The 27,174-nt window shown below is 57.0% G+C and overlaps 1 protein-coding gene across 1 annotated transcript; it reads left to right on the plus strand.

Annotated features, from left to right (window-relative positions):
- Nucleotides 1-1,097: 1,097 nt before the first annotated feature.
- On the plus strand, nucleotides 1,098-24,517 carry SDC1 (syndecan 1). The gene is made up of 5 exons (XM_043604467.1): nucleotides 1,098-1,519; nucleotides 19,985-20,066; nucleotides 21,056-21,534; nucleotides 22,121-22,256; nucleotides 22,417-24,517. Exons 1-5 carry the CDS (start codon nucleotides 1,454-1,456, stop codon nucleotides 22,584-22,586), a joined length of 933 nt encoding a protein of 310 aa, XP_043460402.1. The 5' UTR covers nucleotides 1,098-1,453; the 3' UTR covers nucleotides 22,587-24,517.
- The last annotated feature ends 2,657 nt before the right edge of the window (nucleotides 24,518-27,174 follow it).

A 27,174-nucleotide genomic window follows, 5' to 3' on the forward strand; every position in this document is an offset into this window, starting at 1 on the left:
AGGAGAACTTTTTGGTTCCCAATTCAGGCCAATTGAGGCCTGCCCTGCCCACTGCCTGCAGAAGGTGGGTGAGGAGGACGCCATCTTTGGTCTCCAGGTCCGGGTACGAAGGTCATTTGGCGCCATCTCTCCTGCCTACCAGACTGCAGGCAGCGCCTGGCAGCTTCTTCCCCTTTTCCCTCAAGGCCATTTGTGCGACACCCAGAGGCCTTCCACAGCCTTTTTGCACAGAGGTGGCTGACTGGTGTTGGAAACCCTGAGGCCTAGGACGTCTTAGGGACTCACGAAGGAGCAGGAACTCAAGCGGCCCTCATCAGATCCGCTGGCCAGAGGCTGTCTGCCCTGGGAAGAAAGCCGTTTATTTTTCCTTTTAGCTAAGAGGACGAAGGGAGAGGGCAGTCTTCCATCGAAAGACACAGAAAACTTTCTTTTCTTTCTTTCTTTCTTGCTTGCTTTCTTGCTTTCTTTCTTTCCTTTCTTTTTCTTTCTTTCTCTTCTTTCTTTCTTTCCTTTTCTCTTTTTCTTTCTCTCTCTTTATTTTTACAGCCCGTCCTGAGCATGTACCTCTGTTCAAAGTAAGGCCCCAAGTTTCCACCACTTTCTGGCGTGATGGCAGAACGCGAGGGCCTGTGGGAACCTGTACTTGGGGAAGTGAGGACGCAGGGACCCCTTTGGCAGCCGAAGGAGAGGCAGGGGAGGGCTCCATCGGTTTAAGGCCCCATCACCCCGGGGCCCCGCACAGCCCGGAAAGCTGTCCCGCCGCCGCCGGGATCTCGGAGTTGAACACACCTGGAGGACGCTGGGTGCCCACGCCCAGAGGGCGCTGTAAGATTGGCGCCCACGGTCGAAGACCGACGCCCGCTCCTCCCGCCCCTCTCGCGGTCAGCGCCCCCAGTATACTGAGCCAGGGCGGAAGGGGGTGCCCCGATCCCGCCACTCGGGAGCAGCGGAGCTGAAACGCCACTCACAACAGCCTGTGGGAACCACAGCTCCGGAGGAAGGCGAGGTCCCCCCGGCGGTGCGGGAGGGGGTGGGGATGGGGGCGGGGCCAGGACGCCGGGGGTGGGGCGTTCCAAGGGGGCCGGGCTGGGTGCCTCAGAGGGCGGGGTCCTAGGGGGTGGGGACTGGGGCTGGCCCCGAGACTAGGCGAGCTGGGGGTGGGGGGCTAGTTTTTGCAACGGCTAAGGGCCTGTGGGTTTATTATAAGGCGGAGCTCGGCGGGAGAGGTGAGGGCTGGAGCCGAGTCGGGCGGAGAGGAATCCAGAGGTAGAGAACGGACTGCAGCCGGCGGATTCCGCAGCCCTCGCCAGGGACAGCCGCGCGCGGGGCATTGCCCGAGGGTGCCGCGCGCAACGACCCGGAGGAGCCGGCGCGGAGCCCCGCGCAGTCCGTACCGCGCGGCGTCGCCACGATCCCCGCAGCCCGCAGCGCTCCCGCCGCCGGTCCGGGCAGCATGAGGCGCGCTGCGCTCTGGCTCTGGCTCTGCGCGCTGGCGCTGCGCCTGCAGCCGGCTCTCCCGGTGAGTGCGGCCCGGGGCCGGGCGGGGAGCGGCGGGAAGCCGGTGTTTGCAGACTCGCCGATGCCTCCAGCGGCACGTGGAGGGGGAGGGGAAGCGGGGACTTGCCTTCCCGCGCTAGCCCGGCGGACCCCGGGACCGTGCCCGCGAAACCGGGGTCCCGCTCCAATTGCCTCCGCCGTCGGTGGGCGCCCCGCGGGTTCCGCCGCTACGGGCGGGGTGGGGGCTCGGGCGCCCCGCGGAGAGGAGCCTGTGCGGGGGCCCCGCGCTCAATTATGTGAATCGGCTCCCCATGCGCTGGTGCCCACTAGCCTGCGGCGGCTCCCGGGGTCGCGAGTTCCCATCCAGTTACCCCTGGCACCGCAGCAGCCGGGGTCCCCGCCGGCGACCCGGGAAGATGCGGTGACCGCGGCCACCCGCAGACCCGCCGAGCCCAGGCTCCCGGCCCCTTCGGCGCAGGCAAGTTTGGGAGCAGCGGGGCCGGCGCGTTGGCAGAGGAGCCCGGGCCAGGGCTGCGCGGGGGTCGTGGTGGCCGCGGAGGTGGGATCCTCGGCTTCCCATCGGCTGCCCTAAGGGAGCTGGGCAGAGCTGGCAGCGGGAGGTTCCGCGAAGTTGGTCCCGGAACACCGGAGCCCCGCAGGAACCCAACTTTGGGGCTGCTGAAGTTGTGTTGCCTGCTGAGGGGTGCTGGCGGTGCTGGGCACGGCCAGGGAGGGCTGCGGCTTCCACGCGAGTGGACCCCGGAATGGCTCTTCCCCTCCCCCGGCCTGGCTTTGTGCTGTAGCCGCGCGGAGGGAAGGCGGGTCCCTTGGCCCGCCCAGTGGAGCTGAGGGGAAAGAGGGACAAATGTGGAGCCCTTGGCTGGGGGAGGAGGCCTTTGGGTAGGACTCCAGCATCCACCTTTGGCGAGGGGTGGGTCCCCTCTGAAGAGGGACCTGGTCGACAAAGAGCATCCCAAGGGCCCCCAGAAAGTGATCTCCCGCCCCCGCCGCCGTCCGCTAGCCCGCCTTTCCCAATGGGGGCGCTTTGTTCTCGGCCCCTGTAACCCTTTCCTGGGAACCGCCCCGCAGCGCCGGCCCCGCCGTGGGCCGGGACCTGGGCCGCCGCCAGGTGTCAGCGCTGGCCGCCGGGTGTCCACGTCCACTCCCAGCCCCCACACCCGGTGCTGGAGTCCCGGGGCCCTCCCCGCGGGCTGGGGCGGCCATCCCCTGGGATGGAGAGGGGAGGTGTGGACGGAGCGGGGGGCTCTTCCCCTTCCGGAAGTGGCGGTCTTTCGCTACCACATCTGGACTGCTCTACTTCCCCAGCTCTTGGTGAGGGAGGCACGTGGGCAGGGAAGGATCGCAGGAGGGGGGAGGGGTGCCGGGTCCTCCACGGGTAATGTGGCATCTGCACAACTCTCAGCAGTGCCGACCCTCTGTAAGCGGGTCCCTCTACAATAATAGAAGCTACCAGCTGTTGAGAGCTTTGGGTATTTTACAGGGTCTGGCTCAGGTGAGGTGTTTCCCAGGCTTATCTGTGAAGTGCCCCCCCCCCCCCCCCCACTTTTCCAGGCGACTGTTGTGTTTGGAATTATATTTTGAAGTACAAGGACAGGGTCCCTGATGCTTCTTGCATTGCTGATGAGTTGGATGGAGGTGGGGGGCGAAGGGTGCCAAATCTGGGGGAGCCATGGGGACAGATAGGATTTCTGAGCTGAGTCTCCAGTGCACTCCTGGCTTTCAGATCCAAGAAGTTGGTATCTGGCTTCTTCTCTCTTTAGAGTTGCAGCTTGGTAGGACTCAGATTGTGCCTTGACTCATAGTTCATACTCTGAAGAGGAGAGTGGAGATGTGTGGCTTAATTCGGTGGTCCACCTAGCGTTACCTGGATACTCCACTCTCTACAGGTCCAAGACTGGGCCTCAGCAGAGACTGCCGAGGTGGGGTTCCCCCACCTATTTCCAGCTAAAATCAGGAGTGCGGGGTTTGGTTCTTTTGCCTGCCTTGGTTGAGGCTGGCATTCTTATAAGCTGGGATCCCAGAGTGCCTGTTATATGGGGGAGGCAGATGGGTTGTGAGATTCTCTGTGGACTGTGTTTCCCAGAGTCTCCTGTGTACTGGGTAAGGGCAGATGCTGCATTAAGAGGCATTATTTCTTGCCTAGAAACTTTGACACATTACAGAGGGCTGGGAGGCAGTGGAGTCTCAAAGGGGAGAGGAGGGAAGGAGGACGGCTTATTAGAATGTGGTGGTAGGAGGACTTCCTGGAAGAGGTGGCTGAGTAGAGCCTGAAAGCACTAAGCTTTGGGGTCAGACGTTGGCTTGGAGCTTAGGTTTTCTTTTTTCCTTTTATAAAGTTTAGTTTGTTTTTTCTTTCCCAGACCTGCCTTTTCCCTCTTACAGTGGTTGTCCATGTTGGGTTAAAAGTGGGGGCATAAGGTGGCATAAAGTCCCTGCCCCCTCCCCCCTTACTAAAAGAAACTAAGCAATGGGGTTTGCCTAAAATAGGAGGAGGTGTCTACAGGTTGCAGAGATCTGGTCCTCTCCCAGGGTTCACTTTGGTCCCAGTGGGAAGCAGGTCAGAACCCCCCTGGGGACCAGTGAGGTAGGGTGTGATCGTCGGCACCTGATTTTGAATGGGCAAGAGAAGGCTATTAGGGCAGAAGGTTGCTTAAAACCACTCCCAAGAGACAAGAACAGGTTTGTCTGAAAAGGTTTCTGTGCGTGTGTGTGTGTGTGTGTGTGTGTTTCCTGTGGTCTTTTGTTTCTTCCATGCCAGAAAAATTGCTTGTTCTGGAATAGTTATTTGCTGTTTTCCTCTCCTTCCCTTTTCTCTTTCTTGAAAGGCATAAAATCCCTTTTTGCCCTAATTATGGGGGCCAGTAGAGACATTTTCCTAAGGCCTGGTAGGGTGGGTGGGGGTTGGGGGAGGCGCTAAGTGCCTCCTCTCCTCCTGGGCTCAGAGCCTTCTAGAGGTGATGTCACTCCTGGCTTCAGGAGGGTGGGAGGGTGGAGCTGCTTTAAGTCTCTACCTGTGGCTCATGGTGGGTTCCAATAAAACCTCATTAACCAAGATTGGTGGGGAGAGAGATGAGAAAGGAGGGAGGCCTGGAAAGAATTAGTGAAAAGCTTGAATTTTGTAGTATTTTATAGAGGAATGTTTCCTATTGCAGTTTCGGATTCTGAAATCCCTTGGGAATGAGGTATCCTTGGCATCCAGGTTTTTTTAGTGAGCTAAGAATCCATATTGACCTCAACTTTGGGCAGGACTCTCTACAATATTTATTTTCCTTCCTTTATTAACAAAAGAATACTGGGGCGCCTGGGTGGCTCAGGCAGTTAAGTGTCCGGCTTCAACTCGTGAGTTCAAGCCCCGCATTGGCTCTCTGCTGTCAGCACTTTTTCTCTCTCTCTCAAAAAAAGAGAGAGAGAGAGAGAGAGAGAGAGAGAGAGAGAGAGAGAGAGAATACTAAGCATAATTTAATCTCAAGATGCCAGGGTCTTCTTCATGGTTGTCACTGTGTTAGGTTAGGCATTTCTGTCCTGGGTTTCTTGAGCTCTGAAGAGCATTTTGCCCCTTGCTGGGTGCCCCCAGGGTTGGTACCTTTTGAATTCTGGTTTGCTCTATTTCTCCCCTCATCCCTGACAGCAGCCAAAAGTGACAATTGTGGGCCTAAGTGTAGCAGGCAGCTTTTCTATTCAATTCTAATTTGCACTGTTCTCCAGCAGTACTAAGAAACTAATCAGATATGTCAGAATGATTCCTAAGACATGAGTTTTCAGTGCTGAGTGAGAGTTTCACTTGTGAGTAATGTTCATGATCTGTGATATGTGGAGTTGTGCCTCCATGGACCCAGCTGGGACCTCAGCAGTATCCCTGATAGTACCTGGAATAATGAAGGCTGTCAAAGGGCATGCTTACAGGCTCCCTCGGTGAACAGGTGTGGATGATCTCTGGGAGGAGGCACCTGTGACCCTGTGTTCCGAGTTTCTCTTCCTGGCTTGAGTTGTAAGTGACTCGAGGCTCACAGGTAGCCTGGACCTGGTGAGGCTAACTTATAAGTCTCCATTGGAAGGGCCCTTACTCTTAGCTTGGGTCCTGTCTCCATCGTGTCACCATGTTTTATCTGGGTTGAAGTGCATCTTTCTTAGTGCACGCGTACTGTTGGCAGGCCAGAAACGGCTTTGGATTAAGTAGAGCTCCAGGACCAAGTCTCAACCCTGCCACTAATTTACCATGTAACCTTGGGTGAGTCACTTCACTTCCAAGTCTTGATGTCCTCTGTAAAGCGGACATCATACCTGTTCTCCCTGTCCTTTGTCATTTGCATATTCATTTCATAATGAGTGCTTGAAAGTGTTTGGAAATGAAAGCGCCAGAGGAAAAGTTAGCTATCGATATAATTAGAGGCGCCTGTAATTGGGTGCTGATTATTGAGTGTTCAGTGCTTTTCTTACCTTCTTATCTCATCTTTAAGCCAAACCTTTACGATGTACGTCATTGCCCTCATCTTGTGGATGAAGCCTATAGAAGTAAGCCCCTCTAAGGGGCTGATGTGTGAGAAACAGGATCTGTCCATATGCGTGCGCCTATGTGTATGGCATTAATGAACTGATGAACTGTCAAGTCTCCCCAGTGAAGCCCAGCATAGGAGGCTCGCTGAAACTTGTGAGGCCCTATGGGTATTTGCTGTTCCATCCTGGAGAGCCATGGGTGTGCATACTTTGGATGGAGAGGGCATTGGGCTGGGCTGAGCTGGCCTGAACGGTGCCTTTAGGTGAACCCTGAGCATTGGCAACATCCTTGGCTTGGGTTGGGTTCACCCAGTGGTTTAGGGACAGGCAAGAGTTGCTCCCTGGAGCCTAGGTCAGGAGACAGTGAGCCCATGGGGGTAAGGTGGGGTGTGCTCCCAGGTCTGATACCCGTGCAGGGACCATATATATGTTCTTGGCTTGTGCAAAGAGGCCTGATGGGGCATCCCATGTTTGCATGGTGCCTGCGTGCTTGTTCCCAGGGCAACAGCCAGTCTGCACTGGCTTTCATCTTAGGCACTGGGGAAACACTTTCAGAATTAGTAGATCCTTTTTAAAGCTGGGGAGGTGGGCACCATGGTATCAGCCAGATGCCCAGATACCCAGCACTCCTGGTTCCTGTGCTGGGTTTCCCACCTGGTCCCCTCCAACACTAGGTCCCGCTGCAGAAGCAGCCCCGTAAAGAATCAGTCATTAAATGATTTCTAGTCCTGGAACCTTGGTAGTTTTACAGAATGCACTGTTTCCTGATTTCTTCCTTCTTTTCAACAACCAATTTTGGAGTCTTGGGTTGAAAGCCCATCCCCCCTTGAGGGCCTGCCTAAGTGTGTCTAGGGAAAGGGAATGGGATTAAGGGAGTCTGTGGAAAGAGGGCTTTTGGCGCCAGGATCCTGCGCCCTGGAACAGATTCAGCACGGTGTCATTTCCCTGTCAGCTGTTCCAGGGCTTTGCATGCGAGGATGCATTCTGGAACCTCCCTCAGAGCGGGCTGTGGGTGCCCTGATGATGCCGAGGGAGGGCAGGCATGGATGCATCGCTCAACACAAGGAGGCACATTTGAGGCCACTGAGGCAAGACCCTGCACGTGGGGTCACTTCAACTCGGCACCTTCGAATCCAGGAGACCTGGGAAGTCTCCCACATGGCCCCCAGGATGGACAGCTCTATCTGCGTGATGGAGCTGCTTCTGCCTGACCTCAGGAAGCTTACGTTGGGTGGGCAGTAGGCACTAGAAGTCCCCAAAAGAATAACCTTTCTAGGCCCTAGACGGGGCGCTTAATTAGCTCCCCTGTTCTCAGTGCTGTGGGGCCCAGAATGAGCCGGTGGTGGGCAGGTGGGGTGGCCTGAGGGGAGGTGGGCTAAGCTCCCTCCTGCTGCCTGTCAACACTATGCAGGTCTGGCAGGCCAGGACGTCTGGAAGGCCGTGAGTGTGTGGAGGCAAGCTCATGGTGGGGGGTGCAGTGGGCAGTTTTGGGGCTCGGGACCATTGGGTGCGGAAAGGGGAAGGCTAGTGGCTGGACCTGCTCCTGGACTCAGTTGTCTGCCCCGGGATGTTTCCTGTTGACTCATGAACTTGAAGGCTTTCAGATGCATCCCCTTCTGCCTCTGGAGCTTATTGAGGGTCTCTGTCCTCCTGGCATTCATTTATGGTTCCAAGGGCTGCCTGATTCTATGGAGAGGCTGCTCCAGTGCTGGGAACGCTCTTGTGACCCACCTAGGGCTGCGACCCGCAAGAGGCTGTGTGCCGGCTGGTGGGCCTGCAGGCCGGGTTGCAGCTACAGCCGAGCTTGGCCTGGGTGGTCTCGACTCTGTTTCCTCATTGGGCTTTCCTGCTGGGTAGGCTGCAGCCTGAGTGTCTTGGGAAACCTGGTCACCACCTGTCTGCAACTTCCTCTTCAGAAGCCGGGAAGTGGTCTTCCTCTCTCTTCTTTTCTGGTGGATTCTCCCCTTTTAGCTTTAACCCTGATACTCCTCCATCCCTGGCGTTAGGAGTCTATGGAGGTTATTCCTACAGAGAAGGATGGCTAGGACACTTGTCCTTCCTGGTCCCAGGTTGGCCCCTGACTGGTTTGAGCAGGTCTTTGTCCCTCTGTGCCTCAGTTCCCCCATCTGTCCCCTCTGGGGCCTCCTTCCTCTTCTTCAGCTCTGAGACCTTGTCCTGGGGAGGATGAAGGTGGTAATGGGGGACTTGACCAGGGCTTAGGGTCCTCCACCGTTATTCTTCTGGGGACTCGAGGAGACACTCACTGCCCGAGGAGTCATCTGTGGGGGTGGGGGTCAGGGCAGGCTGCTTGGAGGAGGTGGCCTTAGAGTTCAGTGTGGGAACCAGATGTGGACAGAGGACACTGGGCAAGGTCAGGCCTGGTGATGCTCTCTGCACACACCCAGGCATCCTGGCCACCTGCCCAGGTCCGCTCATCAGCAGGAACGGAAGCCGTGTTGGGCAGGTTGGGGCAGTGGGGCAGGCAGGCATATTTATCACTTCACTTGTTGGCTGAGTCATGGTGCTAGGCCCACAGATCCACCCAAGCAGCCTTGACCATGAGCCCACTGTGTGCTAGACGGGGTAGGGGAACCCAGCAGGACTAACTAAGGCTCTGATGCCTGCCATCCAGCCTTGGCCCTCTTCTTTTCTGCTGAGTGACTTTGTGCAAGGGCCTGTCTTGGCCTCAGTGAACCCACCTGTGAAATGGGAGGAGGGAGCAGAGAAGCGTAGGTAACAACAATCATGCACTTGGTGTGTTTGTGGTATCCTGTGGTTGTGTCACAGGACTGGTGGGAATCAGGGCTGGGCCTGTCTCTGTTCCCGGAAGCATTCTGCTTCAACCCTTGGAGGTCATGAGCCCTCTTTGGCTTGACCAGATTTAAAACCCAGAGCCTGGTGCCTGCCGTGTGCATTGCCTTGTGCAGGTGGGGAGCCGTCCACACCTGGTCCAGGAGCACATGCAAGAGAAGGTGGCCATTACTGGGACCAGACAGGAGGGTTGGTCCATGCAGATAGGCCAGAGGGGCAGTGACAGTAACGGTCATTCACTGCGAAAGGGTTCATTCGAGTCCCACAGTACAGCAGTTTCTAATCAGGAGCTCAGGCCATAAGGCAGGCCATGTTCTGGCCAGGGGAAGTGTTAGGGGAGGTAGTCCCCAGATGGGGGCAGTGGGAGTGGCAGAGGCTGCCAGTTTTGCTCTGGGACCATTCTTGGGCCACACTGCTCTCCCCGGGTGTTAAGAGAACTGTCCCACCACAGTGATGTTGAATTCCTAGTCTTTCCCACTCAGGCTGCCTTTCTGTGGCCACACCGGCCCTCTGTCCCCCACAGCAGACTGAGGAGATGGAGTGGTGGGGCCTGGGTGCATAGGGAGGGAACTTCTGGAGGGCCAGGTGCACTCATCGACTCCAGACCTAGCACATGCTGGGCACTGGGAGGCCTTGGGGGACTTGAGGACTGCTGCTTCCATGCCACCTGTACCACGGTGACCGCTGATGCCCAGGGCCTTGCCTACCCATTTGGGGACTTGATTGTGCCAGTCCTATGGCAGGGGTGCAGAGGCAGCACTGGCTCTTCTCTCTGCAGCTTGTCAGCATCCCTGCTGCCCAGGAAACTATCCGGGGCCTTGGAGTCCCATCTCTGGGGAGTGTCCCCGACGGGTATGTGATCAGGTTTGGGCTCGCAGGGCCCCAGGCTGCAGGTGTTTCAGGAGCCTCTGAGACTGTTGTAGAGGCTGACGTCAGTCCCCCTTCTCCCAGAGAGACATGCTGGGGTGTGGCACCGCCATCTATGGTGACCGCATCTCCTCCAGGGCGCGGTGCAGGCATGGTCTGGGCAGCAAGACCTCCGGGCTGGCCAGGGCCTATGGGTTGTGGGCCAGACTAGGAGAATGGGCACACCTGCACTTGGGCGGAGGGAGCTGCCCCAGGCTCTGCCCCTGCCTCTCCACCCACCACCCACAGGGTCTCCGGGAGTAAAGGGTGGGTGGGGCTGGGGGAGGGGCATCCTTGCAAAGTTTCCCTGGGGTCTCCTGGTTGTTGTAGTAAGGTCCTGGGACAGCCTTGAGTCTGTGTCCTGCGCCCTTGGAACTGTGGGAGGAGCAGAGAGGCTGTGGCCTCACCCCTCTCCCCTCTACCTGTTTGGGAACAGGGTCATTCTTCAAGACCACTCTCTAGGGGCTGGGGGGCGGCAGGGGGGATGTCTTGGTCCACCTTTCCTCCCACTGTGAGGACAGCAGCCTGAGCTGATTGCTTGGGTCTGCCTGCCTTTGGGGTAGTTACTGGGGCCCAGTCTGAGGTCCTGAAGCTGTGGGGCTGGGCAGGCCAGCTGGGATCCAGAACTGGCTGGCTGGTCAGCCTAGGTAAGTGTCACGGGGACTGGAGAGTTGTCATGTGGAGGCTGGGAAGAGCACAGGACATGGAGATTGGGCAGTCCAAGTCATTACCAGGCTCCATCACATCCTCCCTGAGTACCTTGGGCATGTTTCTTCACTTGCCCCTAAGCCTCAGTTTCCTCGGAGGGCTTTTGAAAAGACCCCAGGAACTAATGTACGTGGCATGATTGAGAGTCCCTTCCTTACCTGGACTCAGAAGAGCAAGTCTGGGGGAGCTTTGGGCCTGACTCTGTTTAGAGAGTCCCCTGGGGAGCACACCCCCCGCCCCGCCCCCGTGGCTGTGACTGGAGGAAGGGGTACAGTCTGACCTGGCCTGGGTGTATAGTTACTTCATGTGAATGGCTGGCTGGTCTTACCCCAGTGTGCTGATGTAATAGGGCCTGAAAACATGGCTTTTGCCCCTTCTCAGAAATGTGAGCCTTCGCTGGCAGGCCAGACTTTGCTCGCCTCTGCCTGAGCCTCTGCCAGGGTCTGGCTCCTGACCCCGGGGAGGTGTGAGCTGGGCTGGCAGGCGGTGGGGGGAGGCCAGACACCAGGGCACCTGGGCCGGGGCTCAGGCCAGCCGAGCAGGGCCCCGGGACTGTAGGGGACAGCGGCTTGTCCCCAGAACGGCCGACTGAAGGCTGTCCCGGCGAGGGAGCTGGGCGAGGCCAGGCTGCAGGATGTGGGGGGAAGGCCTCACTTCTGTGGTCCTTCTTCCTTCTGCACTTTCCCCTGTGCCACCTCTTTTCTTCCTGAGGGTAAGAGAGCCACGTGGCCCCCACTGAAGGGTTGTTAACCACATGCCTGCTGGATTGCCTGGCCTCAGACCCTCTCCCTAGCACTTCACTGGCTGTATGCCCTGGGACAAACTGTCCCCTTTGCCTCAGTGTCGTTATCTGGAGGATGGATTCGGCACTGGAATCTAAGGTTACTGTGAAGATTAATTAATTCGGCTAAAGTGCTTAGATTAGTGCCTGGCACATAGCACACAATACGTATTAGCTGTTTTTTCCCTAAGGCCTACTTCAGGTATTTCTGTTTTTCCAGTAACCCCCAGCCCAGGTTATATCCTTAGGTGCCTACTCCCACCCCATGACTGTCCCGGAGCTCTGGGCAAGGTGTTGTGGCTACTCCACCTGCTGAGTGACTCCGGGCTCCTGAGAGCCCCCCGAGCTGCATGCACAGACACACCGTCTGCTGTGTGCACATGCCGCTGGTGCCCGGGAGCTCAGTGTGGGGCGTTTGAGGCTCTGTGGGCCTTTCAGCCATCAAGAGTCCCCTGGCGAATGTTAGGCTGACAGTGAAGGGGCCTAGTCTACTTTGCTGCCTTTGAGGTGGGATCCCACTGGGAACCTGGGGAGCGAGCCCAGCCGATTCAGACCTGGTCTTCACAGAAAATTTTGCCTTCTCTTGCAAAGGCCAAAACTCCATTCTGCCGTGGTACCCCCACGGGACTCCTTCAAGGATACTCTGCCCTTCCCGTGTCATTGTCTGGGCTTCTACCTCAGTGCCTCATCAGTCTGACTTGAACTTTATCCTAGAGGCAAGTTCCCAGGCTGGCCCATTATTCTTCTGTATGTGGGAGGAGAAGCCATGTATGTCTGTGGCTCAAAGTGGGAACAAAGGGAATTTAGTCTGTCTTTCTTAGGTATGGGGTTGGCTGGCGACCCAATTCTGACACAAGTTAAAAAATGTGCCCTTGGCATCTCCCGGCCTCTCTTGCAGTCCTTTCCCATCCTCCAGGGCTCCTACCCACCCCCGGTGCCCCCGTTCCGGAATTAGCTGCTCCCCTGTATAGAGCTGATTTATACTCTAGGGTGAGCGTCTAGCACCCGATAGTCTTACCAGAGGCATTTTAAAGGGGACACTGTGCAACTGCAGGGACACTGATTGGATAAATTTGGGTGAGGAAGTGCCCCCATCCCCGTCTGTCTGCACAGCTGGAGCCCCGGCTGGCTGCAGGTGTGTCCAAAGCTACTAGTTTCTGGCCCTGCGAAACTTGAGGAGACTTTATTTAGACAGAGCTGGGGGAGGGTATCTCTAGAAGCCCACCTGCCAGAGGTGTCAGGCCCCCAAGCCCGGTGGCATCTGGAGGTTAATCAGCTAGAGAGCAGTTCAAGGGGCCCCTGTGAGGGCTGGCTGGGGCATCCAACACTGAACTTCTGGTCTTTGCCGCCTCATTAGGACAGCCAAGGCTTGGGAGGTACAAGGCTCTGGTGGCCTCAGCTGCTCCCTCTGTCCTCGTGGGGTGCCATTTGCCATCCCAGAGTCCCCTTTCTTTGGAACACCTCTAACGTCCTGCCTAGGCCATAACCCCCCTTGGGAAGCTGAGGGCAGTGACACTGAGTCACTGTGATCAAGTACCCTTCTCCCTATTTGTCATGGTGGGTCCTCCCCCTGCTGAGCACTGTGTTTGTGGGCCACAACCCCTCAGGTGGGCAGTCCCCTTGACTTCCCAACCATAGACTTGGAACCAGGAGCCCCCTTACTATCACCTATTGTACCGATGGGGAACTGGACAGAGATTCTTATGCAAGGTCATCCAGTAAGTTGGGAACAGAGAGCCCAGGCTATAACCAGGTTTTCCTGGTACTGGGTTTGGTCACTTTCCCCTGGCCACCCCTTGTCTGACTCCCAGGGCAACCCTGGCCACAAAGGCTGGCAGGACCAGGCTGGGCAACCTTGCTCCATGCCTGGTACAAGGCTCTTGGAGGTGGGGAAAAGCAGAGGAACGGGTCTTCCGGCTCTGCGGCCCCACACCCAGCCCTCAGCTGGGCCCGGCTGAGACGAGTCCCAGCACGCGAGCCGTGAGGCGGTGCCAGCTCTGTGGAGGGGTGCGTATGGGGGTGCTCGTGGCAGTTCTGACCTGGCTTGGGCACTGGGGCTGGCACTGGCTGCCAGGACCCTCACCACCTCAACACAAGTCTGGCCTCTCCAGGTACTCCAAATGGGCAGAATGGGGCAGGCAAAGGGCTCTGCAAACTTGACCTCCGGTTTCCCATCTGTAAAGCCCAGTATGGATGCTGCCCTGTACCCCAGCCCTGCCCAGGAATCCCCCAACTGGTGAGGTCTGTGTCTGAGTGGCAGGATGGGGACAGCTCCAGTGGGTTGTGTGTGTGTATGGGGTGAAGGGCACATCCCTGGGAGGTCCCCTGAAATGTGCTCCCCACAGTGGAAGTGCCGATGGGGGCTGGGGGCCTACATGCCCTCATGGATGCTCAGGGTGAAGGCAGAATAAGCCCCTGTCTCCCACCTGCCATTCCCTGGGCCCCTGCCGCCCTGGGCCATGCCCATCACACCCTCTGCAAGTCTAGTCTTGACTTGGTTTTGGTAGAGAGACACGGAGCTGATAAATCACTGTGCCTGTCAGGCCGGAAATGCTGATCCTGTCTGAAGCACTGGTGGGGCCCCTTCCTCCTGGGAGTGCCTAAAGTGGGGTGGATTTCAGGGTCTTGAGGCCAAAACTGGGGGAGATCTGTGCCTCTCAGTGGCCTAAGCATGTCTCCCTGGCAGCTCCCAAGTCAGGAGAGAAGCCTTCAGAGAGAAAGTGATTTATCTGCTACTACCCTGATATCCTGGGCAGGAGGGGAGCCTGGTGTCTTCCTGGGCCCGGGCCCACGGTCCTGCCCCTTCCACCCAGCCTGACATGGCCACCCCGATACCACTCTGGCCCTGCTGACAAGGAGTTGGGGCCTCTGCTCCCAGGTCCCAGCCTAGCCTGTCAGAGCACTAAGGGAGTTTAGTGTTCTCCCGCCAAGCCCCTTCTGTTGTCTAGAGAGAGGCCGAGAGCTGCCCGGGTCAGCAGTACTGGGCAAGGGAGCAGTAGAGCTAGACCTGCCCTGTGGCAGCCACCCTGGTCAGGCTCTTTCCCCCTACCACCCCTGGCTCTGCTCCTCTCCTTGAGAACCCTTGGTCCAAGATGCTTTGGGTTTGACCTGCCTGGGCCCTCGGGACTGTGCTTAGGCCATGTTAGCCAGGGCTATAGGAGGGGGTACAAATGATCCCCCAGATGAGGAAAGCAGAGTTATGTTTATAACTGCCATAGGGCACCAGGGTGTTGGGTGAGCTGCAGGAGTGGGGCAGTGTGTTCTACAACATTCTCTAGCCCCTGTGACCCCTACCCCTGCCTCCCATTCAGGCAGGTTCCCCTGGAAAATGCACAGTGGCTCTGCAGCCCCTGCTCCCCTCCCTGGTGGGCCCACCCTGGGAGATCCTGCTCCTGCCAGGTCAGTGCCTCGGTCCTGGGATACCAAGGAGGTCCTGCAACTCTGGGCAGGCAGGACAGAGGCTCATCTTTGTCTCCGGTTTCTTGTACCCCTAGGAACCAAAGGGGTCATGCCTCTGGAAGTTCAGGGTTTCCTTAGCTCCATGGTGAGTCTCTTTTACAGACGATGCAGGTACTGGGATGTATTGTTTGTGGGGAGTGGATGCATCAGAAGTACAGAGAAATGTTCCAGAGTCTTCTTGGATCAGTTTGCCCCTAGCGCTTGTTTACGGGGCTCTGTTGCTATTTGGTGCCTCTTCTTTGAACACTGCACCTGAGTGAGAGTCTTGGGACCTTTGTAGGGATTTGCCTTCCCCAGCACCCAGGCCCTGGGCAAGTCTGGGTCAGACATTTCCCTGTCCAGACTATTGTTCCCCAAGTGTAGTCTGCATACCACCTACAGGACCCGGGACCTTGTTCAACATCAGAGTCCTGGGCCGTTGCCCCAGATCCACTGAATCAGCCTCAGGGATGGAGCTCAGAAGACTTCTGATAGTCTCCTGCTGATTCCTAGGGACCCTGAATAAAAGAGCCCATGGTCTGGACAAAGGTGATGCTTTGGATTTCACTTTTGGTCAGTTTGGCATCCTGATGCACAGGTGGTGGTGGTGGTGGGGGGTAAAGGCTAGGGTCCTGCAGCTGAGACCTCAGACCCCAAGAGTTATGAACTCTAGGTATATGGGGGGTGGGGGAGGGCTCTGCCCATTTACCTTAGATCCACAGTTCTGACCAAGAAACTGAAAGGGTAAAAATTACTTTAAAAAATGTGACTCTCTTAATCCTCCTTACACGATACTATACTTTAACTTATTTTTTATTTTATTTTTGTTTTGTTATTTATTTTTGAGACAGAGAGACAGAGTGCAAGTGAGGGAGGGGCAGAGAGAGAGGAAGACACAGAATTCAAAGCAGGCTCCAGGCTGTCCACAGAGAGTCCGACACGGGTCTCGAACCCACAAACCGTGAGATCATGACCTGAGCCCAAGTCAGACGCTTAACCAACTGAGCCACCCAGGCGCCCCTCGATACTGTACTTTTAGCAGTGTGTTGGTTGAGAGAGCAATGCGATCCTGTGAACTCAGTAACGCTTTCTAAAGGATTTGTGCTTTAGCCATCACTTAAGTCAGGCAGCAAATGACACATGTCAGTGATTCAGGGTGTGGGTTGGAAACCACAGGTAGAAAGGGACCCATGGGCTGCAGTTGACGGGGTGGCGGGAGTCCAGGGAGCAGGCGGACAGACAACGTCTTCCATCAATCCAGAGTTAGAAGTGGCTGGGTCCACCGTCCTCACTTGAACCTCACTGAGAGGTCCACTTGGCATCCTGACTTGTGACACTGCTATGGAGTTCTTGTCCCCGAGGTGTCTTCGAGGGATGCTGCCTGGGTCCCTTGGGTCCTTCGGCTGGCCAGGGCAAGCAGGCTACTCAGATGCAGGCTGCCAAGGAGAGTGGCCCTCTTTATGGCCAGTGCAGGGTGAGGCTTGAGGCTGTCTTCTTGACAGCTTCTTGAAGCTCTTCTCCTAGCCCTCTGTCCTTGGGAATGGCGGGTGGCAGCCTGATGCAGATTCCCAGCCCCTGGCAGCTCTGACCTGATGCTTGTCCATGCCCTCCCCTGTCAACCTGTGAAGTCTGGGCTGGCATTGAGGTCCCCTCGGCTGCTGGGGTAGTGGTCAGGAATTTTTACTCCGTGATGCGCTCATCTCGTGGCTCCTGGAGCTTGTGGCTGTGTTGGGAAGACAGGCATCTTAAAATAGATGGGCCAGAGGGAGAGGGACGTAGGTGAGCAGAGCACGTGGCACACTGCTCCGTGGCCTTGGGCAAGTCCATCACCTTGTCTGTTTCAGTTCCTTATCTGTGGGAGATGCTAATCTCAAGCCTGCCTGCCTCAAATAGAAGGGTAAAGGTGGAAAGGGGTGGAAAGTGTTTTCAGTGTCAGAGAATGCCTGTTTTTCATACCTTCTTTCCTGTTCTGCTGGAGCCCTGACCCCAGGTCAAAGCCCCTCAGGGTTTTGATTTGTTATATGAAAAGTGGATTTTCCTAGGATTTGCAGAGGTTAAAGGGCCCCGTTAAAGGTATGAGCTGGACGCCTGGGTGGCTGAAGTGTCTGACTCTGGGTTTCGGCTCAGGTCATGATCTCACGGTTTGTGAGTTCAAGCCCCGCATCAGGCTCCACTCGGACACTGCAGAGCCTGCTTGGGATTCTCTCTCCTCTCTCTGCCCCTCCCCTGTGCAAGCATGTTCGCTCTCTCTCAAAATAAATAAATAAACTTAAAAAAAAAAAGAAAGAAAGAAAAAAGGTATGAGCTGGTTGGCCTTCAACCTTCTCAGGCAGCTTGAAGCAGGTTCCAAGGGGGGCCCACCTGTCCCCGAGCAGCTCCGAGCTGTGGCCACATGGTCTGGGAAGGACCCAGGTCAGGCAGTGCTGAGGAGAGCCCTGAATGAGGCCTTGGGGGCAGCTGGCCACATGCTCTTAGCACAGTGGCCTAAGTGAAACTGGAAGTCTCACCCAGAATGCTGGAGTCAGCTGGCACCTAGTGATCCAAGTTCAAACTCAGCAGTTTCTGCTGATTTCCTCCCCAGGGAGCTGAGGCCAGCACAGGTTCAAGCTGGAGGGGATTGGGAGGTCACTGCAGCCCTTCCCCTGATGGAGACCCAGCCCTCAGAGGGAGGGGCTGCCCCGAGGCCAAGGAGCTGGTTTCAGTAGAGAAAGCGTTTGCTTAAGAGCTTGTTGTGTAAACAAGATCGCCGAGGGATAAGCTGAGTAGAGTTGAGGGAACAAATTGTTTTTAGGGACCGGGCAGATCCAAAGTCTTATCAAGTGGTGAAAGAGGCCCAGCTCTTGGGAAACTGCTAACCTGTTGAGGCTTCTCCCTGTAGGTGAGAGGCTGGGCCTCCCTGGCTTTTGCCTCCAAGGGTGACATGGTCCCAGTGCATGGAGTCCTCTGCAGGCCTGCATCCCCTCATCTGTGAAACAGGAGACTCTGGTTTCTGCTGGCAGATTTGGCTCTCATGACAGTGTGCAGCTGAGGCTGGTCTGGCCGGGCCCTGACCCCGTGCCGTGGTGAGCAGCATCTCTAAGGGATGGAATCAATGCATTGGGAAAGGTCGCTGCTCGTCTCCTAGGGCCTCCTCAGGAAAGCTGAGGGAAGGCAGAGGCAGTGGGCAAGAGGGAAGTGGGGTCTCAGTGAGTATGGGTGGGTGGGGGTCCCCTGAATGCTTGGGCCTCCCCTTGCCCCGCCAGGCTGTGGGAAGCAGTCCGCTGTGGGCCTGGGATGGGAGCATGTGGGGATGAGGGGACCCACTCTGCCTGCCTGGTGGGCCGTATTCTTTACTACGGAAGGTTTAGGGGAGGCTTCGAAGCTCGGTGGAGACAGGACAGGTGTAGGAAGCACCACCTGGGGACAGTGTAGACAGGATGTGGCCTGCGGTGCAGGCGGAGGGCAGGGACCATGCCAGTTCATTTAGATGGGCCGTGACAGCTCAGACAGGCCCTTCTGGGGCCAAAACCTTTTTCTTCGGGGGGTGAGGAAGAGGTAGGGTTTGGGTTTTGTACTTTCAGAGGAAGCTCAGTGGTATTTCTAGCCTGGTGGTTTCTACACATGTCTGAAGCTTCCCTCCAGACCTGAGCTCCTGGAAGCGGAGGCTCCACCTGGGCCAGCTCTGCCCCAGGCAGCCTCGGGAGGCCAAAGGTCCTGTCTGGCTCTCCTTGCTCTGCTCCCTTCAAGGGTGAAACTCCGTGGCCTGTGACCAGGATGTGGCGATGCCTCTCCCGCTGCGGAGGCCCACTCCCCGGAGCCCAGCCTTGGGCGGAACCTGCCTCTGACAAGTCTGCACAGAGCCTCCTGTGAGCTGGCTCCCTCCTGCCTCTCTTCCACCCACCTCTGCCTCTCTGCCACCTCTGTCCCAGCTCTTCCTAGGCAGGCGCCAGAATCCTCTTTCCCGCGCTGAGCTGCGCTGGCTCCCCGGGTTAGAGCAGTGGCCCTTGTTGGTGGGGAGTTTACTGCACGCCAGGCTCTCTTAGGTTCTTTATGTGTATAACCTCCTTGAATTTTTGCAGCCATCCTGAAACGTAGATATAACTACTGTCTCCATTTTACAGATGGAGAGACTGAGGCCATAAGAGGTTTCGTGATGTCCTCAGGGCCACACTGGGTGCCCTGAACTGTGCTGCTTTGCCTCTTTATTCATTCTTTGTTCTGGCCCCTGACACTGGGGCCCTCGAGATGGGTGTATCACGAACTCATTTGGGTCAAGGTCATGTTGCTGAACGGACACTCATCGCTACCCTTCCTGCCACCTGGCTTGTTGGGTCTTCTCTTCTCCAACCGCTGTTCTGGAACTAGTATTTGGGAGCTCTCCGCACCCCCACGCCGCCCTCTTCCAGCTTTCCGCGCAGGCCTGCTCGGCCTTGTGTGGTGCGCCCTGCCTCCTCCAGGCCCCGCTCTCTGGGTCTGCTGGTGCAGCTCCTGTCTCAGGAATTGGGGAGGTGTTTGCACTCTGGCACCTGCAGCCTCTCAGCCGGACCAGGCAGACAGCATTCCTGGGACAGCTGTTTGTACATGGGGTCCATTCCAGGCTCGTGGCTCGTTTGTCGCCACCTCCTGAGTGCAGGGCCTCCTTTAGATCAGTCTCATCTGTCGCCAGCCTAATGGGCACCCTGTCCTTCCTTCCCCAAGTGGGTCTGTGTCCTGTCTTTCCTGTGGATGAGAAAACAGACCAGGTGTGGGAAGAAGCATGTGTCCTGCGTGGCCAGCCCTGCCTCAGCACAGACGACTTATCCGTGCCCATCCCTGCCCTCACCCCCCCGTGAGGCCCTCAGTGTCCATACCCTGGTGCTCAGCATGCTTTGGAATGTCTTTCTGGAGTCAGGGTGTTGGGGGATTGTTCCTGAGGCTCTTAAACCTGTCTTGGCCCCTGAGGCTCCCTGGCCAGTGGCCCCAAGACCTGATTTTCAGTGTAGGGTGAGCTGATGGGGTCCCATTGTGGCCACAGCCTGTGTTCCAAGTAATGGCATCTTCTGTCTGCTCTTCTAAGAGGTCTGGGGCTCCCTTACCAGACTGAGCCTCTTGGGACAAGAGCCCTGCCCCCCTCAGGTGTTTCTGCACCCCTAGTACCTAGCACAGGGCTGTGTCATCATAGCGTTCAGGGGTGTGGGGGGGACCAGAGGGTGGCCCTGAGCTGTGGGTTCCAGAGCCACACACAAGGGTTTCCTTCCTGTTCTATATGTGTGTGGTGGGGGAGCTCACTCAGCTGTCTAGGACAGGGACCCCAGAGTAGCAGGGCCTTGGCCAGGCCTCCACTCATACCCTTTTCTGATCCTTTTCCAGCAAATAGTGGCCACAAATGTGCCCCCTGAAGATCAGGATGGCTCTGGGGATGACTCTGACAACTTCTCTGGCTCAGGTGCAGGTGAGCTGACATGGGGGCCCCATCCCAAGATGGCAGTGGGCCATGAGCTGGGGGTGGCGATCAGGCAGCCCCCCGGCAGGGTCTGAAGGGTGATGTTAGGGAAGAGAATGGGGTCCACGCTGCAAGGAAAAGGCATATATGGGTTGTGGGAGTGAATGTTGGGGTTCCAGGAGGCCCTGGGGACTGCCTGCTGCAGACAGACTTGGGCTCATCTTCTTCTAACTCCCTGGGCAACCTTTGGAAAGGTGGACTTCTCCGAGCCTCTATTTCGTCATCTGTAAAATGGGAATATGTCTTGACTTCGTACAATTGTTGGGAGCTGTAAGGTAACATAAAGCCTGGTGGCATGTAGATCTTCCATAAATGTCCCTTATCTCCCCTATTTCCCCTTTCCCTGGGGGAGTGGAGTCCTTGAGCTAGAGGTGGCCATGGAGGCCTCCCAGAGGAGGTGCTCTTGACCAGGATTTTGGAAGAGGGCCGAGGCCATCCGTGGGGAAAGTGGCCGAGGTAGGGGCCTGGGAGCTGGAAGGTAGGATGCAGCCCTCTGTTCTTGGGAGCGGGGGGCGGGGGGGGGGGTGCTGAGCCTTTCTGGGGAGAGGGCAGGTGGAACAGGGAGGGGGCCAGAGAGGAGTGTGCACCAGGGACAAGGCATTCAGACCCTGAGAGTGCCCCCACCCAGGGAGCGAGCTTCATTAGCCACAGGAAAAGTTCCTTCCCAGATGGCCTTGATGTCTCATGGTTCGAGGGACCAGGCTGTCCACAGGCACGTGCAGCAGAAAAGGGCAGCTGTCCTTGTCCATTTTCCAAAGCTGAGTTTAGCCTCAGCTCGTTCTGCCCTGGGGAAACCACTTCTCACAACAGGGTTCGCTAGGCAGGCCTGGGAGTCAGAGCTGTGGGCCCTTGTCCAGGCCTTCCTCACTGCGTGAGCCTGGCTGGGCCCGAGGTCTGGGCGTCCCCCACTCCAACCAGCTCTGCCTCTGGGCCTGCAGGTGCTCTGCAAGATCTCACCTTGTCACAGCAGCCCTCATCCACCTGGAAGGGCACGGAGCTCCTGACGGCCGTGCCCACGGCCCCAGAGCCCAGCGGCACAGATAACACCGCCACCTCCACGTCCGTCCTGCCGGCTGGAGAGAGGCCTCAGGACAGAGAGGCAGTGCTTCCGGCAGAGGTGGAGCCTGGCTTCACGGCCAGGGAGAAGGAGACCACCCACCCACCCGGCGAGACCACGCCACAGCCGACCACTCACCAGGCATCAACAGCAAGAGCCACCACGGCCCAGGGGCCTGTCACCTCCCATCCCCACAGGGACATGAAGCCTGACCACCATGAGACCTCAGCTCCTGCAGGACCCAGCCAGCTCGACTCTCACGCGCCCAGCATGGAGGACCGTGGTCCTTCTGCCACTGAGAAGGCTGTCGAGGATGGGATCTCCACTCAGCTCCCAGCAGGAGAGGGCTCTGGGGAGCAGGTGAGTGCTCACTGGTATCCTCTGTGTTTCCTGGGACGTTAGTACAGCTGGCTTGGTCATCTGGCACACTCAACACCCTGTGCCCCGTAAGCGTGCCCTGTTCCCGCCAAGAAGACAGGCTCACGCGGTCCCACCTTCCCCCTGCCTCCGGGGCCAAGCCCAGAGCGGGACAGACTAAATATGAGACCTGAGCAAAGGAGTCCTTCAAGATCCCCTAAAACAGGGCTTCCCAAACTTAAGCAGGGCCCCTGCTGCGGGGCAGGGGAGAAGCCCTACCAGGTCTTTCTTTAGATCTTAGAGTCATGGTCATTTTACACTTTACATTACAATGAGCCGATTTATTTTCATATAAATACAAGCGCTTTGTCTCGCTTGCTGTGATATCTGCCACAGTCCAGCCAGGGTCTGGTGTGATGTGGTGAGAGGTGCCTGGCTTTGGGGTCCCCGAGGGCTGGGTTGGGTGTGTCTGAGCTGGTGGCTGCGGTGACCAGGGACTCCCGAGCTGCTTCTGGGTTTAGAAATAAAACTGGATGCTGCTGCTGGTGGTGGCCCTCCGCAGCCTGCAACTGTCTCTGCCCTCCCGTAGGACTTCACCTTTGACATATCTGGGGAGAACACAGCCGTGGCCGCTGTGGAGCCCGACCAGCGGAATCAGCCCCCAGTGGACCGTGGGGCCACGGGGGCCTCCCAGGGCCTCCTGGACCGGAAGGAAGTGCTGGGAGGTGAGTTCCTTTCAGGTGGGTGGTAGGGGGGTGCATACCGCTGCTTGGGGGTTGGGACGCTGGAGTACGGCTGAGCGCGGCCACCTCGGGGGCTGCCCGGTGTGAGGGAACTACTGCCTAACTGAGCTGAGCCGGCCTCCCTGCCCACCCCCGCCAACAGGGGTCATCGCTGGAGGCCTCGTGGGGCTCATCTTCGCCGTGTGCCTGGTGGGTTTCATGCTGTACCGGATGAAGAAGAAGGACGAGGGCAGCTACTCCTTGGAGGAGCCCAAACAAGCCAACGGTGGGGCCTACCAGAAGCCCAGCAAACAGGAAGAGTTCTATGCCTGACAGGGACGGGGCTCCTCCTGCCCCTGCCACTCGCTAGGCCCCCACCTGCCTCTTCCACGAAGAACTGCAGGCCCTGTCACCATGCCACCTCCCCGGCTCCCTGCCCACGGACTTCCGGGGCATGCTGGGGGCTCTCCTCTGCTTCTCTGACTTCTGCCTGGAGACTTGGGCGCAAGGGCTTTCTCGCACGTGACTTTTCTGCCACCGCCAGCACCTGGCATCTCATCATTCTGACTCAGTTTCTCCAACCTGGAGCAGCCCCTCCCCGGACCCGATTCTGGAGACAAAGGGGACCCTGCTGCTTTGGACCTGGATGGCCCACTTGGCCGAGGGCTGGCTCATCTGTCGCACTTGCTGGTGGAGACCAGTGGTCTGGGGGCACATTTCCACCCTTGAGTGGCAGGGAGAGGAGTTCGGAGCTCCATCAGAGCGACGTTTTGCGGGGAGGTCTCATTTAGATACCAACTTGTTTTTGCACATGTTTCCTCTAGTTTCTTTGTTCATAGCCCAGTAGACTTGGTTACTCCCGAGGTAAGTTAAGTAAGTTGATTTGGTTACCCCCATCTTGCTTCCCTAATCTACGGCGAGGAGACAGCATCAGGGTTAAGAAGACTGTTTTTGTTGTTGTTGTTGTTTTGTTTTTTAACTAGGAGAACCAAATCTGGAAGCCAACGTGTAGGCCTAGTCGGTGTGTTGTCTCTGAGTTTGTCACTCACGTGTGCAACAGGGTATGGAATGTCTGTCGGGTGGCCCCATTGGGGGGCTGGCTGATCCTGGCAGCCGTGGGCAGTCACGTCTGGAGCGGTCACGCTTGTGTCCACGGACTCGGGGCCGCTGCCGTGGCCCAGGCTGCCGCGATGTTGAGCTGTGTGAGGACGGAATCCCGGCACCTCAAGCTGGGGACCGAGAAGAGAGGACTGTGGGGTGAGCGAGGTGGTAGTGGCCCCAGAGAATCTCCTGAAGACCGAGCCCTTCCTTTGGTGCTGTCTCTGGGGCACATTTTCTTCTAGAAGGTGATGAGGGGGGCCTGGGCACACCTGTCATGGAGCTGCTCCACGTACGACCAGGTTCACCTCTGATTAGCTCCTGTGGCCCTGCCCCCTGGGCTGGAATCAGGAATATTCCAAAGAGAGATAGTCTTTTGCTTTTGGCAAAACTCTACTTAATCCAATGGGTTTTTCCCTGTACAGTAGATTTTCCAAATGTAATAAACTTTAATATAAAGTAGTCATGTGAACTCTACTTGCCTTTGCCTCTTCTCTCTGTGCTGGCTGTGTGGACCAGCCTTTTCTCTAAACACAAATGATATTGGGAAACTTGGCTAAAAACTCTATGCCTTTATCTTTCTCGTGGGGAGGGATGCTGCGGCCAGAGTCCCTTTGATTTGTTTCCTTTTTGTTTTTCGTCTTTGCTGAAATTCTGCTGGAGGTCGGTAGGTTCAGCCAAGGTTACATAAGGCCTGATATGAATTTCTGTGTTGCCAACCTCGACGCACTGTCTCCTGAATGGCTTATGAAGCTTTGATGGCTTTGGCACAGCTTTACCTGGGGCCATTGGCCCCGCGGAGGCCTGGGGCCAAGGCCTGCTCTCGGACACCTTGGACAGACCTCCTCTCACACCTTTGCTAGGACCAGAGCCTCCAGCCCAGTCCTCCTGGGAACTCCCATGCTCACCTGTCTGACAACGTCCCATTGCTCTGTTGGACGCTCCAAGAGGGGGGCCATCTGTGACTCTGAGATGCTCCGCCAAACAAAGGGAACCCGTGCTCTGTGTTCCATACTGAGACTTTCTGCCCGGAGTGTGTGATTGGACAAGACTCGGGGGATGGGGAAGGGGTCTGTGACTGCTCATCTCTGCTCCTCCCTGGGATGGGCTGAGCCTGTGGCTGGGCCCATTCATGGAACTGTAATAAACAGCACTTGTCATTTTGGGCTGTGGCGGTGGTTGAGTCTCTTCTTGGCCTGGCGATGTCCTTCCCTGTCACCTTCTTGGAGAGAGACTGGTTCTGGGCTGTGATGTGCCTGGGTGGGGAACAGTAGGATCAGTGCCAGTCCCTCTGCAGTGAGGGAGTGCTGTGTCCCCCCTCTGTCTGGCCTTGGTTGTCTTACCTCCTCCCAGGGGTCTCTGTCTCCTGCCCAGATCGTCCTTCTTGCTCTCCTAGATCCTTCCCTACCTTGTGGACACGAGAGCTTCCTCCTGACTGAAAGTTTGCTAGCTACTCTGTGCACTCATTGTCATGCAACACCTGAACGCTCCCCAGCAAAGTGCCAAAAGCCTAAAAATGTCTACATGGAAAAACTACAGTGAAACTTTTGAAAGTCGAGAAAGCACAATGCACGGCAGGAGCCCAGTGTCCTGAGGGCACCTGGCTGCCCTCCCCTTAGAGTCCCATCCAGGCTGCCACCCAGCCCCTCAGCTGCCCCTCTGTGGCCGGTCTCCCTGCCTGGGGCTCCTGGCATCGGAACCCCCGGCTTCAGGTGCTATCCTGAACCCCAGGTGTGTCCTGGGAATGTAGGGCAAGAGGGACCATTCCTTCCAGGGCCCTGCACCTGTGGGTGGAGTGGGGACAGCAGGCTCTGGGCGGCATTGCAGAGTGAATTATACTTTCCCCGACATATTGTGCTCAGAGTGTTCGGAGGCTGAGACAAAGACCTTAGCTCATCCATTTGTTCTACATTGAAAACACTGAATGCCTATTTTCTGCCAGCCCCTATTTACAGTCGTAAATAGGCAACTTGAATATTAACACTTCTACTGAGCTCACTATGGGCCAGGGGCTGCTCCACACCACACCTGGGTTATTTCATCCACCACCGACAGCTAACCCATCTCAGACCTCACTACCGTGTGCCCCCTTCACAGACACAAACTGGCACACAGAGGAAGCAACATGTCAGTGAGCAGCGGGGCTGGGTTTGGACGCAGGCAGCCTGGCCCCCGAGTCCACAGTGGGCTGTGCATACACCGAAGGCAGCACTAGGACTGAGAGGGCTCGACGTCCCTTCCACACGGGACCTGCAAGGTTCCAAGACCCAGCGTCCACCTGCTCCCATCATCTCTAAATGGCAAAGCTGTGCCGCTGCCCGCGGCTTCTCTTGCTCTGCTAATTCCCTTTCTGGGTCTATGCTCCAGCGTGTGGTGCTCTGTGCTCCCGCCGGGGGCATCCCCACCAGACGGCATTACCCAAACAGGATGGTGCCATAAAACCAGGTTCACTCAGTGAACCTAACAGAGAAGTGAAAATGTGAAGGGGGTTAACATCATATTCAAGTTTCTCAGGCACCCCTGCCTCAGGGGATTTCTCCCTGCCCTTCTCAGTCCTTAGCTTGCTGCCCTGCTTCCCACCACCTTGACCCCCTTCTCCCCTCTTTTCTGCGTTTTCAAGACTCCCCCTGCCCCCCTCTGCTGGGAATGGAGCAAGGAGTGATGTGTCCTTTTTTCCTCACCTTTACATCTCACCGTGGTGCGCCTGCCCATGTGTTCCTACGTTGTGTGGGGATGAGGGCTCCTTGAATTTTCCACCAAGAGTTCGTACAAGTTCTTTCCTCAACTGATGAGCGAGCCATCTCCTAAATCGATTGTCACCTTCTTAATTTAAGCCAGTTTCTGTTTTAAATTGCACTTTCTGCCTCGCTTGCCTCTCAAGTTTGCTCCAGATCACAAGGTTACCCTGTGCCTTCACATCCAGAACAAAGATGCTCCGTGCTCCTCTCAGGGACATCATGGTAGGGGGCTCAGTGTGGGTAGGTTGGGAGAGGTACCCAGAGGTGGCACTTGAAGGACAGAGGCATCTCAAATGGGGGGTGGGGGTGGGAGGCATTTCAGGCAGAAGGTCCAGCTTTGGCAAAAATAGGGGTTCAAAGGGCACCTGGGTGGCTCAGTTGGTTAAGCGTCCGACTTTGGCTCAGGGGTCATGATCTCAAGGTCTGTGAGTTCGAGCCCCTCGTCAAGCTCTGTGCTGACAGCTCAGAGCCTGGAGTCTGCTTTGTATTCTGTGTGTCCCCCTCTCTCTGCCCCTCCCCTGCTCTCGCTCTGTCTCTCTCTCAAAAATAAATAAACATTAAAAAATTTTTTATGGACTCAAGAGGCTTCATGCTGATGAGGCATGAACACAGGTGTGGGAAGAGACGATGCTGGAATATGGTGAGAAGTCACCTGCAACTTCTCTGCGGGTCTTTGAGGAGCGAGCAGATCCGGGAACCGGAGGGATGTGAGGCTGAATCCCAGGACAGCAAAGAGATGGGGAAGAGGAGCTGGGTTTGAAAACTTGTTCAGAGGTGAAACCGGCAGAACCTGTAAGGCCTGTCCCCACTTCACTGGGCCTCACCTTGCCCTCCCCAGGTGCACTTCTCACGTGGAGTGAAGGTTGTCCTCTGAGCGGGTGGTCATGGGGGGCAGAGATGATGGGAGCCCACTGCTGGGCCTCAGGGGGGTCATCTGATGCCACCTCCCAGGTTGGCATTTCTGGTAGGTGGACCCCAAGAAGCATCTGGGGAAAAAGTCTTCTTTTAAATGGGTCTGCAGGGGACTACCACGCAGGAGTGTGGGGCTGTGCCCCCTGCTCCGAGGCTCGCTCTCCACCTCTGTC

The sequence above is a fragment of the Prionailurus bengalensis genome, chromosome A3 (genome assembly GCF_016509475.1).
Source record: "Prionailurus bengalensis isolate Pbe53 chromosome A3, Fcat_Pben_1.1_paternal_pri, whole genome shotgun sequence".
Taxonomy (NCBI): Eukaryota; Metazoa; Chordata; class Mammalia; order Carnivora; family Felidae; genus Prionailurus; species Prionailurus bengalensis.

Excerpts from the sequence above, each read along its gene's own strand:
- SDC1 (XM_043604467.1), top strand. The coding sequence starts at position 1,454 with ATGAGGCGCGCTGCGCTCTGGCTCTGGCTCTGCGCGCTGGCGCTGCGC. Across the intron at positions 1,520-19,984 it reads GCCTGCAGCCGGCTCTCCCG|CAAATAGTGGCCACAAATGT; the intron begins GTGAGTGCGGCC and ends ATCCTTTTCCAG. Across the intron at positions 20,067-21,055 it reads CTTCTCTGGCTCAGGTGCAG|GTGCTCTGCAAGATCTCACC; the intron begins GTGAGCTGACAT and ends CTGGGCCTGCAG.